At 39.2% G+C, this 18,862-nt stretch overlaps 2 protein-coding genes across 3 annotated transcripts in view; one reads left to right on the top strand and one right to left on the bottom strand.

Annotated features, from left to right (window-relative positions):
• Nucleotides 1-125: 125 nt before the first annotated feature.
• The window catches only part of tmem74b (transmembrane protein 74B), a 41,498-nt gene continuing 22,761 nt past the window's right edge, over nt 126-18,862 (bottom strand). The window contains exon 4 of the transcript XR_013808512.1: nt 126-429. The gene's annotated coding sequence lies outside the window, so the exon portion shown is untranslated. The remainder of the gene's footprint in view (nt 430-18,862) is intronic.
• On the top strand, nt 6,161-18,741 carry psmf1 (proteasome inhibitor subunit 1). 2 transcript variants are annotated; one of them, XM_079683355.1, is made up of 7 exons: nt 6,161-6,328; nt 8,498-8,653; nt 9,232-9,314; nt 10,565-10,747; nt 15,424-15,480; nt 17,215-17,376; nt 18,192-18,741. In XM_079683355.1, exons 1-7 carry the CDS (start codon nt 6,290-6,292, stop codon nt 18,241-18,243), a joined length of 732 nt encoding a protein of 243 aa, XP_079539481.1. In that variant the 5' UTR covers nt 6,161-6,289; the 3' UTR covers nt 18,244-18,741. The 2 variants fall into 2 exon arrangements, with proteins under 2 accessions (XP_079539481.1, XP_079539480.1); XM_079683354.1 differs by lacking the exon at nt 6,161-6,328 and adding an exon at nt 6,949-7,166.

An 18,862-nucleotide genomic window follows, 5' to 3' on the forward strand; every position in this document is an offset into this window, starting at 1 on the left:
TGATTATGAATAACAAATATGTAAAGAAATGTCTTCAACCTCTAAATGTACATAATCAATCAAGAAAGTAGTGTTTTTATAGAAACTGTATTTGCTAACCTACTGGGGTTCATTAAATAAGACATACAAAATAAAATACAGTAGGCTACAAGCAATTCTGAAATAAAAGTAAGTATTAAGTAGACCTGCAACTTTTCACTTTCACTGCTTCGAACAGTGGCTTATCACATCCTCATCTAATTTATCATTTATTTTTCAGTCTGTCAAACGCTGCCATTCTGTTGTGGGCTTTGGCTTCCAGGAACTGTCTGCTTGTCTATGTTTCCTGGACAGTCGCTCCATCTTTAGAATCGTTGTGGCTGTAAAGCTGGCCACCTTGGTGAGTTCAGTCAGGGCGTGTCTAGGTACTGAGTCATCCAGAGAGGCCTTCTGTAATAAATCAGAACAAACACAGCAACATTTAAAAGGAGCCCTATTAAGCTTTTGGGTTTCCCTTTCCCGTTGAGTGATATAGGGTTTAAGGTCTGCATAGGCTAAAATCCCTGTGTTCCATCCAGAGGGAGTTTCTCTCCCACACACTCCCCCCCCCCCCCCCCCCCCCCCCCTCCCCCCCTGCCTGAAACACCTCCATTGGACTCCCTTATTTACTTCCAAAACATAGTGACATCAAATGGCGCTTTTCCACAGGTTGTAGTGGAAAAGCGGTTGTCACACTCGTGCTTCTATTGGCAGAGGGTTAAAAGAGGTGCTGCAACACAGGCAGTATGAGAACATTAAAGCATGGAAACATGTCACAGTAGAGCCACTAAATACATATATGAAACCTTAAAGTGAGCACAATAGGGTCACTTTTACAAATAACACCACCAACATGATACACTACATATTCACTCAAATCCGGCAGTGGCACAGTCAGTAGGGGCTTGGACTGTGAGTTGGAGGGTTGCCGGTTCAAGTCCCCGAACAGACCTGAGTGTGGACTGCTACTTGGAGAGGTCCCAGTTCACCTCCTTGTCCCTTCCGTAGTGCCCTTGAGCAAGGCACCGGACACCCCCCTTCCCCCCCCCACTCCCATTGCTCCCCGGGCGCTGTACAATAGCTGCCCACTGCTCCTAGTATAGACTCCTGGCACTACGATGGGTTGAAGGCAGAGAACAAATGTCACTGTGTGTGCTGTGTGCGCTGTGTGCTCTGCATGTGTGACCATTAAAGAGGTGTTTCATCCCTCCGATTCTATTCTATTAAATACTTCAATACTTTTCTATATATATATTATTGTTGTATTCACAATAACTACAGAGCAGTTTTGGTAATGAAAAGTCCCAGGCATCTCCAACAATGCCACATAAATATGTATACAAAACATAAAACAATAAAAAGCAGGCTGCAGAAAATAGTATACTATATATATATTTAAACTAATAAACTAATGAAATGAAAAATAACAGAATGTAAAGTAAGTTCTGTGCAGAGAGAACACACGTGTGACATTTCAATCATAAGTGCACAGGCATCTTCAATGGCTTGAGCCCAAGGACCAACCGGCTGATCTAATGTTGTTGATCTTTTATCCATTCTCTGGGAAACACATGACAAATAAATATAAAGTGAGTCAATAGTGAAATGACATATACAGTTGATTCACTGGGCTTTAAATTAAACCAGCTTCCATCATTGTATAATATATAGGTACACTTTTTTTCACTAAGAAAAAACGATATTTTCTTTCTTTTTTGAAGATAATTATATTTATTTTATTGATCTGAAATTGGGTAATGATTGTGTTATAAAGGCAATGTTCAGATGTAAAAAAAAAAACTAAAATCAGTAAATTCCTTTGTATTATCAGTAGAAAGATATCAATAAAGATTTTATTTTTTTAAATAGGCCTACAATGATAAAGAAAAAAGGTTAGATTACATTATAGTATACCACACATCTGCAACTCAATCATTAAAATGTGAAGCTTTATACAATTGGATGCTTTATACATTAGAAACATATTTATTTTGATCTTAGTATTGCAATAAGGTATTCACCTTTTCTTTTTATATCACAACCATTACATTGCATTTAGCTGACGCTTTTATCCAAAGCGACTTACAATAAGTGCGTTCGACCAACAAAATACAAACTTGAAGAAAACAGAATCATATAAGTACATCAGGTTTCATAGAGCTAAAACATTTCAAGTGCTACTCAACTGGCTTTAGATAAGCCAGTCCTTTATTAGTATATCAGTGCTTTGTTAATAGTTATATCGCTCGAAGTGGAGTCGAAAGAGATGAGTTTTCAGTCTGTGCCGGAAGATGTGTAAGCTTTCTGCTGTCCTGATTTCAATGGGGAGCTCATTCCACCATTTTGGAGCCAGGATAGCAAACCCACGTGTTTTTGCTGATGGGAACTTAGGTCCCCCTCGCAGTGTGGGTGCAGCGAGCTGTTTGGCTGATGCAGAGCGGAGTGCACGTGCTGGGGTGTATGGTTTAACCATGTCCTGGATGTAAGAAGGGCCAGATCCATTCACAGCATGGTACGCAAGTACCAGTGTCTTGAAGTGGATTCTAGCAGTTACCGGAAGCCAGTGAAGGGAGCGGAGGAGCGGCGTGGTGTGGGAGAATTTAGGAAGGTTGAAGACCAGACGAGCAGCTGCATTCTGGATGAGCTGCAGAGGTCGGATGGCACATGCAGGTAGACCAGCCAGGAGGGAGTTGCAGTAGTCTAGGCATGAGATGACGAAAGCCTGGACCAGAACCTGCGTCGCTTTCTGGGTCAGCTGGGGACGTATCCTCCTAATGTTGTAAAGAGTGTATCTACAGCAGCGGGTTGTTGCAGTGATGTTTGCAGTGAAGGACAGTTTGTTATCTACGGTCACACCCAGATTCCTTGCAGTCTGAGTCGGGGAAACAATAGAGGTGCCAATGTTGATTGTTAGGTCAAGAGTAGGACAATCTTTTCCCGAAAGGAAAACAGTTCAGTCTTGTCAAGGTTGAGCTTGAGGTGGTGAGCAGACATCCACCGAGAGATGTCTGCTAGGCAAGCAGAGATGCGTGCGACGACCTGGGTCTCTGAGCGGGGAAAGGACAGAATTAATTGGGTCAATTGGTTAATTGTCAGCGTAGCAGTGGTATGAAAAACCATACGGGCTAATGACAGACCCGAGCGAGTTTGTGTACAGGGAGAAGAGGAGGGGACCGAGAACAGAGCTCTGAGGGACCCGTGTAGTTAATTGACAAGGGTCGGACTCCGACCCTCTGCAAGTTACCCTGTAGCTGCACAATCATTGTGTATCACTATCGTTTCATTTCCATCATGCTTTTTTGATAACAAGCTCACATTTGCAAAGGAACGAAAAAGTATAGCAAAATAAAACAAGAGGAATAATAATAAAAAACATAAGACATAAATGGAGAAGCAAACATTAGGGAGAACAGAGATAAGATTTATATGGTAGATTTTTAAGTATAAGGCACATGTCAACAACAGAGCTATTCAAAAACACAAGCCTTCGGAAATAGTGCAAAGGAAAATTCATAAGTTCAGTGACATTTAATTAACGGTAGAGCAGTCACTTAAAAGCTAAAAAAATAATAATATTTGTGTTAGATATATTTTAAGCCTTTACTCTAAAAGTAAGTAATGCAGTCCACCTCTGCAGACTGCATTGAAGAACCCAAAGCCGCAACGTATGAAGCACCAATGTCCAAGACAGTAGCTACTGACATATAAGCTACTGTTTGAAGGACACATTTGCTTGACTACCTAAAACTTACTTAATACTCATAGTTGAGGATTCAGTTGTTTACTAGCTGCCAACATTCATAGCAACCTAACCCTATTCACACATTCATGGTTACAGGACACTGCAGTCTGTCAGTGTTTTGTGTTTCTTCCAATCATGCTAGATTGAATCCATTCATTCATCAGCACATGTTCACAAGTATATCCAGAGACATTATCGCCTGTCTCTGAACACAAGAACACACATCCACCAACATTTAGCAACAGATAGCTCTGTCTACTTACTTCAAAACCATAGTTAGTTCAAACAACAAAAATATTTGGAAGATAAGGATCCTTGAAATTCACGGACATCGTTATTGTATGTTTTTAAAAATGAAGTTATAGGCTTGGATCTTTTTGTTTAAAAATGACATGAAATGGCACTTACTTTAAGAATATCTGTTATATGAATGTAAAACTTTAATGTAACGTATTTTCTTTTGCTTGAGAAATAATATTTAAAAATGTTCTCTAAATGTAAATCGGCATAATATATACATTTATCAGTTGGCCTGCTTGTTGATGCCATTGTGAAGTTTTGTTGAAAAAAATCTGAACTTAATTTTGTTTGACATTTTCCTTCATTTACCCACAAAATAAACACAAACCTGTTAAACCCCATCCCTGTTTTTCAGGTCTCAGGCTCGAAAATGATATTTCCAGAACAAATGACCATAGCTACACTTCTAAAAGGGGAACATTAATAATCTTTTTTCTCAAAGTAATGATAAACCTGTGAGTTGGATGTAGAAAAGTCAGAATCAATATAGATGTTTTTTGTTTTAAAGAAAATTCAGATTGAACACATGAGACATCATAGAGTCTCTAAAAGTACAATGGGAGCCAGAGCCTTTTCTTATCAAGCTCCACATTTGTGGAATCAGCTTCCAGTTTGTGTTCGGGCGGAAGACAGCCTATCCGTTTTTTAAGAGTACGCTTAAGACCTTCCTTTTTGATAAAGCTTTTAGTGATAAAATAAAATAATCTAATAAGAGTGCATTGACGTAGATACGCTGTGCCTCTTCACCAATACATTTTAGTTCTTACTCTTTCACTTAAATCCTAAAAACTTAGATCTTATATTTAAAACTTTATCCCAAACATTTCCCCTCTCTGACCTCTCAAGGTTCTAATAGAGGGTAAAAGGTTGCAGAGAAGGCCTAGCCCGGCCTGGGAGTGTGGAACGTAGCCACAGACCTACTCCTTACCTCTAACCAATTCAGGTTCCAGTGGGGACCTTTCTCCCTGCGTGTGCCTCTCCACCTCTGCTTCTTACTTCTTACTTGCTACCCTTTTCCCTCAGCCTATCCTAAGGGAGTGCATGTATGTAGACACGTTAGTTTAGCTGCTATAGGCTTGGACTGTTGGGGGGGCACCTTACTCCGTCTTTCTGTCTGTTTGTACCTGTGTACTCTCATGTTCCGATTAACCCAGCTTCCCCCAAATCTCTTTTTTGTGTCCATATATACGCCGGGATCCTGAGTCGAGGCTAATCCTGTTGCTGTGGTCGTGTCTCCTGGATCCTCTATCCTGAGTACTGGATCTGAGTCCTGGACTTCGAGTCGTGGCTGAACCTGTCTCTGCGGTCCCTCCAGACTCTCACCATACTACTTCCCTGATGGCTCCCACAAGATTGCTGACATCCTCGTGGATTCATCTTCTTATTATAGACACATGCATTTCCAAACATTTGGTCTACCTATGTTGTAAATGTATTATCTTTTCGGTTTACACACGGCATCTATCACACGTCTGTCCGTCCTGGGAGAGGGATCCCTCCTCTGTTGCTCTCCCTGAGGTTTCTCCCATTTTCCCCTTTAAACTGCGGGGTTTTCTCTGGAAGTTTTTCCTTGTACGATGTGAGGGTCAGAGGGTGTCGTATTGTCATACTGATATTCTGTACAAACTGTGAAGTCCACTGAGACAAATGTAACATTTGTGATATTGGGCTATATAAATAAACATTGATTGATTGATTGATTGATTGATTGATTGATTGATTGATTGATTGATGTAAATTATAGTGTCCGTCCAAAATTTCTTTTTTACTTATAGTGAAAACCTTTGATGATGGGTTAGTAGACTAAAAGCTTTAGGAATCCAAAGTACAATATATAATAAGTACCCTGTATCAAGATTGATGCAAAACAAGTGACATGTGACCTTTTTAGAGAGGTTTAGCAAAAAAAAACTCCACCTCTGGGGTGATTTGGGTGGAAATGGGCGTTTTTGCCGTTTCTCTAGAACCCATTGGTCGATTTTGATGATAGACATCTCTTTTGAACCGTTAGAGCCAATAGAATCGAAGGGGAATTTCCACATACGTTACCAAAAAAAAGTGGGAGCTTCGTGCATGCAGTTTGACGAAAGTGAAACCTATCTCACGCTCTGAAACCTGAAAACGGAAAAGTAGGTTTATTGCTTATGGATTATCAGCAATGTTTCAAAGTGACACAGACACATTGGATTAACCTATGGATTAACCTTCAGCAGTGTTTTTATCGTTCTAATGCCATTGAAGACAACTTTTGATCAGACAACAACGAAGGTAAGACATAATGCCGTTTTTGCTACCTAGCGCCATGTGTTATGATGTCTGTTTTTGTTTATTATGTCACACGTTCTTATCATAGAGTGATGATATAGATACCTATCGATTCTGTGTACTCTCACGATGCTAATTGATGTGTTGGATTTGCAGTTACGATAAGTATAAGGGTGTTATACCGTGTTTTCTGTGCAACCGCCGTTAGCATTTTTTCGCTCGTGGCTAATTCAGAGGCTCATCGTTAGCTTTGTGTTTTTTTTTGCAAAAAATTATAATAATGATCAGTTAGCTGAGTTTCTTCCCGTTACATGGACATAAAACATTAATAGTTTATTACATATTAAGAAGCCCTCAGACGCTGTTTCCTGCAGATGATGCGTTTTTCTGCCCAGGGGCGGATCGAGTGGGTTCAAGAATATTCATCACAAAATAAAAAAAATGCATTAATCTTTTATATGAGAAATATCTTTAATAATAATATAATTGATCTGTTAATATCATAGACTGTATATGGTTAATATCTATGATTGGACATAACAATTGGTAGTAAACCTACAATTCTCACTGGTGCTTTTACATTGAAAGGTTTAGACAGGAAGTGGTTATTGTTGCTGTGAATTTTATGTTAAACTCCTATGAAGACTTTCGTTTTCATTTCTTGTTGACACTGCATTGATGTTGTTATAGTGGGTTGCTAGTTCAAACAAACATGGCCGGCTTGGAGGTGTTATACTCCTGTGTCGGTGGCAGCATTAGCTGTCCACAGGACGCCGTGGTGTGCTTCGTTCACTGGGAAATGATAAAGAGTGGATACAGGTGCATCGGTTCTGGAGACGAGGTAAATTAAACTAGCTAACATAAGCTGAAAAAATACAACATTGTGTTAACCACTGGCTGTATATAGATGCTAAAGCTAACATTTAACCATCAGCCGTAGACAAGCTTACACCAAACTTCATTCAAAATCCAGCCGTTTAACGCTACATTGACCATTTGTAAACATCATATGTACGGGTTTATAGGACCAACATAAATTAAACTATATAAAGCAAAATATGTGCTGTTTGGTGAATCACCTATAACGTTAAGCCGAATTGAAGAATGGCTCTTAAACAGTCCAAGTAAATAATTCTGTTTGTTTTTACCGGGGGTAAAGATGTATGCCTTACTGGAAGAAATAAAACAGTACTTTTTTAAAAGGACTTCTGCATGGGCTAACTTGCCCAGCTGCACAGTTTAGCTTTAGCTTCCTAAATGAGCATATCTGAGTTTATCTAATGGGCAGTTATACCGTTGTGAAGACATTGAAGGTCTTCTAAAAAAGCCTTTTTATTGGAAGCATAATCTGCTAGTAGTTGTTCTATTACAGAGATATTTTGACGAGCTCTAAAAACTGTCCTGTCATCTTTAGCTAGCTAACCTGGTACTGTGCCTCCTGGGGCCAGTCACAGGAAAGCACTACATTACACTTATACTAAGACCCTTTTACTCCAGTAAAAATAGTAATACCTCAGTATTATACAAGTAATGCCGTGGAATCAAAACCTTACATCTTAACAAATAATCATTATGTAGTAAAACAAATCCCTGTCAGTGGTTAGATTTATGATGATAGGATTAGGATTACTGCTGCATTAATTTGTATGTTGCATTTTACTGCTGTAGATGTTTGAGGATCTACACATTTTAATGTTTTGTTGGGTCGTTTATTCTACAGAATGCATCGTATATTACAGAATCATCATATGATTGCAGTTTCTTTGAGTTGAAACATCTTCTAATTCATAATTTAAGACATACGATTATATTTACAACACATAAAGGACACTTTATCCTTCAGTTTTTCACAAACATTATAAATCCTCACATCAGAACCGCATAGTATATTAGTAGTAATAACCGACAGGAAGGGGATGAACCAATCAAAGCTGTGAGAGGTATATAGTGGAATAAAAAGTGACCTCTTAGATAAAGTGTAGTGGAAAGACTCAGGTACAATACAAGTTTCTACTTGGAAAAAACAGTTATTGAGTATTTACTACCACGACCACTGATTTTTAGAGCCATCTGATCTGTTTGTCTGGACTCTTATTATGCTCTCACTGTCCTTTTCTAAACCCCTTTATTTATCCCTGTTTTGTTGTTTTTCTCTCTCTCCCCCTCCTCCAGCCCAAAGGCAGTGATAAGAAGTCCGAGCTGCTGCCTACTGACTGGAACAGCAACAGGGAGGAACTGTACAGTCTGCGATACAAAGCCAAAGACAGTGAGACACAGTTGCTGCTTAAAGCCATCTCTGTCGACTCCACCCTGATCTTCAACTTGATGGTAGGAACAGCCGACTAACATACAGGGGAATGCACATTTCACCAACTTTAAAATGTGTTGGAAAGAAAATGATTAGGTGTTTAATTTTAAGTCAAAGTTAAAGGCAGAAAACAAATGATTGAATGCTGAGACAAAGCAGCATAAGAGGTAATGATCCCTCATCATTAACATTACTACCAAAAAAGTGTGCAAATCCACAAATTCTTTGTTATCTACATGAAACTACAAAAATATTAAAAAAAATAGGGACGTTTTTGTAAAGTAATTTGAGATCAATTGAAAGAGAAAGGATTTGGGTTCTTCTACATTTTCTTTCTCTATTCACATTCACCAACATTTTGATACTGATAATATAGATTAGGAAGATTTCTGCAAGTGAAGGGCCCTGCTCCTTCGTACGTGCCCCATAGGAAATATATATATATATATATATTATTGTGGTCAGCTTTGATTTATGTGCAATTAAACAATTATTTTGAGAAACAAGTGTATGACTGGTATTGAGCCTTATCTTATGCACTTTGGTAATTGTGTGTATCTTTCTGTCTTTTTCCTGATGTGTGTGTTGGTGTGTGTAGAACTCCGGCACACAGCAGGTGTCAGACTTGACGGTGAACATCAGCGATCACGTGGAGGCCGACCAGCTGCACACATTTGAAAGGTTGGTGGTCAGTTTCTTTTTTTAAGTTGTTTTATTGACTTAAGTAAATCATATTTCAAAAAACAAAAAACAAAGCATTTGGTCGCCAGTAATGAAGAGCGTGACATGACCAATCTAATGTTTTAATATGCTTGTATTATTTGTTCCACACATGATTATGAACAAACCAGAACGAAATACAAAAAGAGCAATCGACATAACAATTGTATTAACATGTTCCATAGCGGAAAAGGATGAAGGGAAAAGGGTAATCTTACTTTGCCTTACCCTTTTTTGAAAGATAAATAGACAATACCAATATTTTTAATAAAAGTTCATCGTTAATTACAGTTACAGTAAGTAAAGGTACTCAACAACAAATAGTTAAAAGAAGAATCAAAGCCATGACCATTAATTTAACATAAAACCTGACACTTTATTTAGCGTAATTCTTTATATCTTTTTTTATTTATACAAACCTTTAAATCGTTCTGTTGATAGATCCCATAAATAATGTCCAACCACTGAAATACACATCTGCTTTGACATAATCCTTTCATACCAGGGTTATTATTGTAAACTCAAACTGATATAAGCAGAGAAAAATACAGAAAACTGAAATAAATAAATGTTGTATTTTAATAAAAACAGAAACAATAGTTCCGGTTTCAAAAATGCAAACTGACTTCAATTCCTCTCGGTTGTAGTTTTAAGGCTGTACCTTATCACTACCAAGAACAATAGAAAACGTAAATCATGACTGGGCAGCAGATGGCGCTATCTCTCAATGAATCCATGTTGTTTCTTTAGTATCATCTTGTAGAATAAGGTAACAAATCCATCATTCAAATACTGTAGTAGATCAAATTATTATTATTATTATTATTAGACCTTTATCCAAACTCTTCAGCTCAGGCCCTATGTTTTACAAATGGGGAGTGTGGTAAAGAATGAGTGGATTTTAACATAGTGCCATTTCTACACAGTTATCTTACAATGTATTCTTTAGCTCCACAATTTTGAGACAGTTTACACGACCCTAAAAAAGAAGTTATAAAACGTAATCTTCCTCAATAATTCCCATTAGTTATTTTTATTGCCCAAGTGCTGTCAGTTTAATTTTTTCCACATCAGAATGCTCCATAATCGACCATCACGAGAAACAAGTTTACCTTTGCCGTGGATCTAAGAAACAATAACAATGTACAAACATTTTTACAACTTACAACTTTATTGTGAATAATTAACATAAATCACTTTTTTCTGTGCAGTGTGTTCAAGGACACAGACAGTCTGTCAGAAAAGGTGAAAACTCAGCTGCTGCCCGCTCAGGGGCGAGCACCAGGACAGAGGACGAGTCGGAGGGACGAGGAGGACGAGCGGAGGAGAAGAGAGGACAGCGACCCCCTCCGCATCCCCATCAGACAGCCCCGACAGGGACCCCCCCCACACTGGTGCGTTAACACAGGAGGCTGCCTCTTCAAATCCATACATAGGAAGTATTCTTCTGAGTTAATGTCTGATAACATGTCTTATATAAGCTACAAGAGTTCAAAATATACTGATATATTTTTATACTATATATCAATAGTGTCACATTTTAAAATCTTTGTTTTAGATTGAATGATTTGCATTTTAACCACAGATGCAAATCAAAGATGCAAACCGAAGATCTGGATTTAGGCATTTTCTGGCTCACCTATTCCAAAATAGCAAATTTGAGTAATTTCATTCCAAATCTGCATTACACACATACATCCTCCACCAGAGGCCTACACTACGAAGCCGGATCTTCGCTTAGCGGGCTAACTTCAGGGTGAACAGGTTTCCGGTCCTACGACGCTGGTTCACTTTTTAGCGGGCTAGATCTCAATGGTAACTTATGCTCCCCATTTGCTGAACGGCTAACCTGCTGCGGAGCAGGTTAGCGATCAACTTAGTGAAAGCACCACCTGCTGACCAATCAGAGCTCAGTGTGCGGAGTTTAAAGCGATCAAGTCATATTACAGGAGAAAGGAAATACAGAAAAACTGCAGTTGCAGGAGAGACGGCCGGCAAAAGTCACCGACTGTGTGAACGTGAACATTAATAGAATATCACCTCCCATCTTCAGAGCAATCTGACTATTATAACATTAGCTTTAAGAAAGCTTAATTAAATATCTTCCACAACATAAGTAACCGGATCAGAGTAACATTACGTATAGTCCACGGCACTGTGAGTGCAGACGTCGATGTGTCCCTTTATCATTCATATCACATCATAATGTATCATATATTTCCTTATCTGAGTCAGCTTCTTTAGCCGTATCTGGCCGTGCAAAACTTACAGTGTCACATACTGTATGCAGAAGTAGACAAATGTACTTAAAGTCAGATCCACTCGTGTCTTAGACGGGGCAGTGATATCATAAACCTGTTAATGTACGCATTCAAACGCTTGTTCTTTTACCAGCTGTATTCACCTTGCAGGTGCAGCTATGTGGCTTTGATCCTGGATAAAGTGTTTAACTCATGGATGTTTAAAGTTTAACTTCTTCATATTAGACATATGAAGAAGTTCAACTTTAAACATCACATTATAGTTCACTTTTCATTCAGGAAGTATGACGCTGCACTGTCAGTACCTTCTCCATGTTTGTGATTGGTCAAATGTTGCTAACCCCGCCCCTTTCATGTGAACGCGCTTGCAGCCGGACAGAGAAACCCTGGCTTGAGTTACCGAGTTGATAACCAGCGTCGTAGGGCCGTTTAGCAAGAGCGCATTTGTTTTGGATTATGTAAGCCGGGTAACTCAAACATATCCAGGGTCTGTTGAACTGGATTCGTAGTACAGGCCTCAGGAAGCACTTAGCTTGTTTCTTTCCTTTTTTCATTTTTCATCTTTTAGGGGACTACTGTACATTTAATCTAATAGTCAACATTATATTACTTTAAGGCAGTGGTCACCAACCTTTTTAAGCCCAAGATCCCCGACCTCGGCCTAGGTGAAAGGCGAGATCTACCTATTGCAGAATTGAGTGAAAAAGACGGCCCAGACAATGCTTCCAATTTGAGGCCTTTTATATAGGCTAATTGCATCTGAATTACTGTTACAATGAAGGCTCCATAATCAGCTCACGGCATATAGGCAGGGTTAAAGTGCTATTGGGGGGCGGACCTCATCTCCTCTAGGGGGGTCCTCAAATCCTCTAGGGGGGTCCGGGGGGATGTTCCCCCGGGAAGATTTTTTTTTAAATATTGAAGTTGAAAGCATCAATCTGGTGCACTTTGAGAGCAACATGAAGAGATCTATGGATACCTCTCTCAGCACCCATATGAAACAGAACTGTACACAGATTTTCTTTTTCTTTATGGATATTTTACAAATCACATTAAACTGTATTCTTGTTTTACTGCCATATAGTATTTCATACCTGTTTTTCATTTATTCTCTTGTTGTTTTGTATAACTATAATGATCATATGAAGGTGTGCCGCGGAAATAATCTTTTGAATAATTTGTGACAAAACTGTTCTCAACACTCAAGAGTCCTTTAGCTCACCTGAGCCCCTCAGTCTGACAGGAGAGGACTCTCCTCCAGCTTGTTGTGGAAACAGCTCCTTATGTCTGTTAGTGCAGCTAGCTAACCAGATGCTAACATCACGGTCCCCGCTAGCACCGGTCCCTCTCTCTCCCTCACTCCCTCTCTCCCTCTCTATCACACTAAATGCGCTATCGCCACACACACACACACACAGAGCCGAGCTTGAATGACACAAGCACACGTGTATTTCCATGCAACTCTCTGATTGGTCTGGTGTGTTGCCTCTGTTGCGTTCACTGAACACGGGAAATTACAGTCCTGCCGTCCTCTCTTGTGTCATGATGAGGTTCACGTAAAGCACAGTTAATGTATTATATTATTGAATTGTCTCAAATATACGTCAATCAAGTGGCACCTGCTAACGGGGTGGTGGATGATAGGTTTACATCTAAAAACGTATTTTTCAAACATTATTATTTTTATTTTATTTTTCTTTCTTTTGTTACTTTTTTTTTAACGGTCCGCGATCTACCCGCACTACACTCGCGATCGACTGGTTGGCGACCACTGCTTTAAGGTATATACGTTTTAATTAAAGTATAATAATAGTGTTACTTTCCATTGGGAAATGTCCATACTTGTGCAGATTTATATTAATCCCGGTTATTGCTAAAATGTGTCAAACCATAGATTTAGTGAGAAAGTTACTGTCTAATACTCACAACATCTATGCAGTCAGTCTTAGTAGGAGGGTCTCTCTGTTATTATTTTCAGCTATCCTGCAGGTTACCAAATCATATTATATATTTAGTAAATATTTGTCTATCAACAAATTAGCTGAAACATTGCCCAAAATATATTGTACTCCTCCTGTCTCCAGTATGACCATTTTCTCGACATTTCAACTAACAAACACAATCTTCCCCGTCTGCGGTATTCCTGTTTTGACGCACTCTATCACACATTCAGAAATCCCTAATTTGCTCTCTACATTTTTTGAATTTTGAATCAAATTTGCAAACAGAATTCTCTTCAAAGTCCTTACACTAGTGAAAGTAAAGTGTATGGATTCTCCCCTAAAATGTGCATCAAAACAAAAATACCACAAACCCATGAAGGACTTGACTTTGAAACTGGCTTGTGTGTGTATAACCGCACGCACACACACACACACACACACACACACACGCACGCACACGCACACGCACACGCACACACACGCACGCCCACTTTGTAGAAAGTCTAGACGCAGAGGCTTCAACTGCAGAGAGTAAATTAGGGCAGAGCTTGGGCAGTGTGTGTGTGTGTGTGTGTGTCTTTGTCTGTGTCTGTGTCTGTGTCTGTGTCTGTGTATGTGTCTGTTTGTATTCCTGACTGTGTTTGTCTGGATCCAACCACCCTGCTCCCCCCCCTAGCCGTGACCCGATCAGATGAGATACGAGGTAATGTCAGCACTTTATCGACCTCGTTGCTGTTGCCTCCTCATCTCCAGAGGAGGAGGAGAGGGGGAGGGGGGGGGGCAGATAAGGATGGGGTCAAAACAAAGACAGATGGAGTAGAAAATAATCTGAGAGAGAAAATACAAAATAAGGGAGAGAAAATGACAAAAGAGATATAATGGGTAGAAACATAAAGCAAAGAATAAAAAAGATGAAGAGAAAAAAGGAATAATGAATGAGAAAGCAAAATCTGAGTCAGGACTGCGGAGAGCAGAACGTGTTGGAAGCAGGCAGCGAGGAGGGGGAGGAGGAGAAGGAGGGGGGAGAGGGAGGAGTAGGGAGGAAAGGACAGAAGTGCTAAAGATCAAACCACAAATTGTACTCATCTAATGTCAACATTCTTCTTCTTGCAACAAAATGCTGTTTTCAGCCTAAGTAGAGATTTCCTGCTTCTCTCTATTCTCTTTTAAATGAATGACTTTGGACGTCATAACATTTTTATTTATTTGATACTATTGATTCACTGAAAGAATAATTGGCAGATTAATCGATAATATAAATAGTTGTTAGTTCACCTCTCCCATATCAAGGCTCAAGGCTTTGATTGGTCATACGTGCATAGCTACAGTGTAGTTATGATCACGATGTAAATCTTAGGTCACAGGCTTACTCCAACAGTGCAACACAATAACACAGATAAACACAAACAAATAGTGCAAGTAAATACAAAAGGAAAAAAAGTGAAATAGTGCAAGTGATTGAAATATGATATATTAGATAAATAATTCCTAAGTAGCAGCCAGATTAATGTTATGATGTTGTTTCAACAGTTGTTTAACAGTCTTCTGGCCTGTGGGATGAAGCTGTCCCTGAGTCTGGTGGTTTTAGTCTCGATGCTGCGTTACCGCCTGCCAGATGGCAGCAGGCAGAACAGATTGTGGCTGGGGTGTCACTACATGCAGTATATATATATACATTTATCACTACGCTCCAATGTGATCTGAAATCAGATGCAGTTTGATCAACATCTTATCTGAACATCTAGGGACATATTAAATATTTAAAACCCTATTGAAGTGCACTTAATTCTTGTTTACTCCAAGAAGATGTTGCTCACAATTGACAGCAGATATTGTGATTCATTAATAATCTAATACATTTTCCAGGCGGGACCCCATGGTCCCTCCGTTCTCCGTTGGAGGAGCAGATCTGGATCCCTTCGGGTGAGTCTCTCATAATTAATCCCTACAAATAATTTTTATGGAAATCATTTTGCAGATATATATATATATATATATATATATATATATATATATATAAATATATAAAAGCACCAGAGTGTTTTTTTTTTGTTATAATCTGGGATTTTAGGGATGAACAGTCCCTCCACACAGGATTACTGGCGCTGGCCCAGACTCCCTCTGCCAGCTCAACGTGAACCACAAACATTAGAAATAGTAAACCAGAGCAGTCTGTGTGTAGCCTGAACATGAGAATGACATCACTTTACTGCCTTACATGTGCTTCCCTGTATTATCCTACAATAGGTTGCTTTTTAAAGCAATGACGGTCAGGGTTTGACTTTTTGCAGAGATATTTATTCACCTTATTACAATTAGTAGATGTAAAGGGGCCTATTGTGCACATTTTCAGGTTCATATCAGTATGTAGTGTCTCTCCTGGGACATGTCTCCATGCTATAATGTTCAAAAAGCTCTTTATTCTCCTCATACTGCCTGTGCTGCAGCACCTCTTTTCACCCTCTGTCTGAAACAAGAGCCCAGTCTGCTCTGATTGGTTAGCTGGCTGCCCCTTAGCCTATAAAGATGTGGGAGTGCTAGCCAATAGAAGCGCAAGTGTTACATAGTGATGTCACTGTGTTCAGGAATCAAACAAAGAAGTCCAATGGAAGCGTAAAAAAGCAGAGCATAAAGCACAACAGGGCCTCTTTAAAGAAAACAACTTGTATACATACTGTTCAGGCATATGCCACAACAGCTTGATTGGGTACAGTTAGATGTCTGAGAGGACTTTTTTATATATTTTCTTCATTGTCTTTCATGCTTCAGGTTGTAGAAAGCCCTCTTTACAAACATATTTTATTTTGTATTTTGAGAACATGCTCTGAACGATGTCAATTAAAAGGTTAGAAGGACCCAAAAGAAGAGAATAATTCACAGACGTTTGTTAAAGAAACTGGAAGCTTAGCAACAATATCTTCGCAGATTTAATAAGGAACAGGTTTGAGTGTCAGGGGCACAACAATGCCTTTAACAACCTGGAATCAACCGCCAATGTGTTGCTGTTTCAAAGTCATTTGTTTAGATTCACAATATAATGAAGTTAGGCCTGGGTTAGCACTGTTGAAACGGATCAGGGAACATCAGCTCAACCTCTTCAATCAAACCCCAACAATCTGACAAACTAAATATTTAAAGTTCAGTTGCAGTGTTGTGGTTAAATAATGAATAAGGGCGTTTTATACTTTTGTGGCCCTGGAAAACAAATTCAAAATCCAACCTTAATCTTTCTGCATAATCAAATCTAAATGGAAGATGTAATCTTTGAATTATTCTTCTTTTGGATCCAAAACTATTTCAAATGTAATACATACGGTGTATAATTGGTGTAAAGAAGAAAAACCAGCTGATTCCAAACTTTTCATAGTAAGTTACTATGGCAACATTTGGCATATTTTGATAGCATCAAATGGAGCGTGGCCCTTGTCCTCTGTTTTTATCATCAGACGTATAACTTGTTGTGTTTCATCTCTTGTGTAATTAGAAGTTTTGGCCCTTTATCAAATCAAATGGCCAGTCTCTCCACAATGTTTAACTGGTTTGTACTAAAGCAGTTTTTCAGTTCAAACTATAAAACACTCATTAAACTTAAACTAAGGGAAGAAGTGTGTGAAAGAAAAGATAAATGACACCTATCCTCCTCATCTCCCCCCCCAGGTCCCGTGGTGGTGGCGGGATGATCCTGGACCCCCTGCGGTCGGGGTATCCTCGCTCTGGTTTTGACCCATCAAGTGGAATACCAGACATCCTGCCTCCTGGAGCTGTTCCCCAGGGGGCTCGCTTCGACCCGTTTGGACCAGTTGGACGACCCAGACCAGGGTAAAACACACACACACGCACACAGCACACAGCACACAGCACACAGCACACATCGCGCACACACACAACACACACGACACTCTTATAAATGTGTCTATTTTGGTCAAAGTAACCCCCTCTGCTGGCTCAAGATAAGAATCTCCAAGCTGAATGATACTGAAAGGAGAGAGAAGAGATAATACATTTTTTTCGCAATTCAGTGTATTTGCCAGGACAATAATATCATCATTAGTTCCAGCCTTAGTTTCATTAATAAACTTTACAACAGACTACCCATGGCATATGCAAATAAAATATGTAAATAAAGATGCGTTATAGTTGAAGCCAATGCAGGATAAATACGTTTTCAATTCTCATTTAAAAATGTTCACAGCGCTTGCATCTTTTTGTGCATATTGCAAAAAAAAATTGATCTGCCAAACTTCTTGTTTCTGTGAAAGTTTGTATTTAAAGAAAAATGGCAGCAGTTGGTCTAAGATTATGTAAAAAAAAAAGAATAACTATTGTGGGCCACCCCGAAAACGTTAGGAGCCTTGTTTGAAAAGACCTAAAACACGAGTAAGCTAGCTTATACTGGGCTTTTGTGCTATATGTTTCTTGTTCTGGTAAAAAGCCTGGCAGATGAGAGTCTCTGTGGATGTTATTTGAGTGGCAGCTTCTTAAAAGTGATGTGTAACGGGACAGTTGTGGAGAAGATAGAAAAATCACAGTTTTGATGACTCACGTTCAAGGCCTTGTTAGCATGCTGCTGTTACAAAAAAAACTCCCAATTTGGGTAACTCTGATCTAAAAAAAAAAGCATGTTTGTTTTCCAGGCCGGACCCGGACCACATGCCCCCCCCAGGGTATGACGACATGTTCATGTAGTGCTTCCTTCTTTTCTACTCCCTGTTTGCTACTCACAACAACATCCTGTCCTCCAGCCAATAGGAGGAAGATCTCCTCTTCCCCCCCTGCAGGGTTTGATCCGCTTTAGTGGCCTGAAAATAAAAATGTTTGCCTTTTTTATTTTCCCGTTTTTGAGAAAGAGGGTTTCATATTATTGGTTTCTTATAACTTATGTACAACTCGTGTATATAACTTGTGTAGAAGTTCCCTTAGTGATAAATATACATCAGCAAATGTGCTTTGTTTCCTCTGCTTCCTGGAGGATAGAAGTGAGTTTAGATGATTATTGTCCCATTAAACTGCATCTTGTAGTTCTAATTTATGCATAATAAAGAACAAGCGCTTGTATTTCTGTTGTGGAGACATCAGAAGAGCATGACATATGGTTCCTTACAGCTGTTTTGTTTGGATTGTTGTTGATTCTACAACATAGTTGATGAAATATCCCATGCCAAAATAAAAGTCTTAGATTAACAATCTGTTGTCTGTTCTTTCCATATTTATAATTCCTTCATTGCTGCTGATGAAGGAATGATACTGTCAGCACAGTGTCATGTTTTAAATGTCAAATCAAGTTCAGACAAGGTTCAAGAGACAG

This window comes from Notothenia rossii (assembly GCF_949606895.1).
Source record: "Notothenia rossii genome assembly, chromosome: 5".
NCBI classification, from domain to species: Eukaryota; Metazoa; Chordata; class Actinopteri; order Perciformes; family Nototheniidae; genus Notothenia; species Notothenia rossii.

Bases quoted from the DNA above. Each gene is read 5' to 3' on its own strand.
- psmf1 (XM_079683354.1), top strand. From the start codon at position 7,038: ATGGCCGGCTTGGAGGTGTTATACTCCTGTGTCGGTGGCAGCATTAGC. The intron at 7,167-8,497 runs GTAAATTAAACT...CCCCTCCTCCAG, and splicing joins GCATCGGTTCTGGAGACGAG to CCCAAAGGCAGTGATAAGAA. The intron at 9,315-10,564 runs GTTGGTGGTCAG...TTTTCTGTGCAG, and splicing joins CAGCTGCACACATTTGAAAG to TGTGTTCAAGGACACAGACA.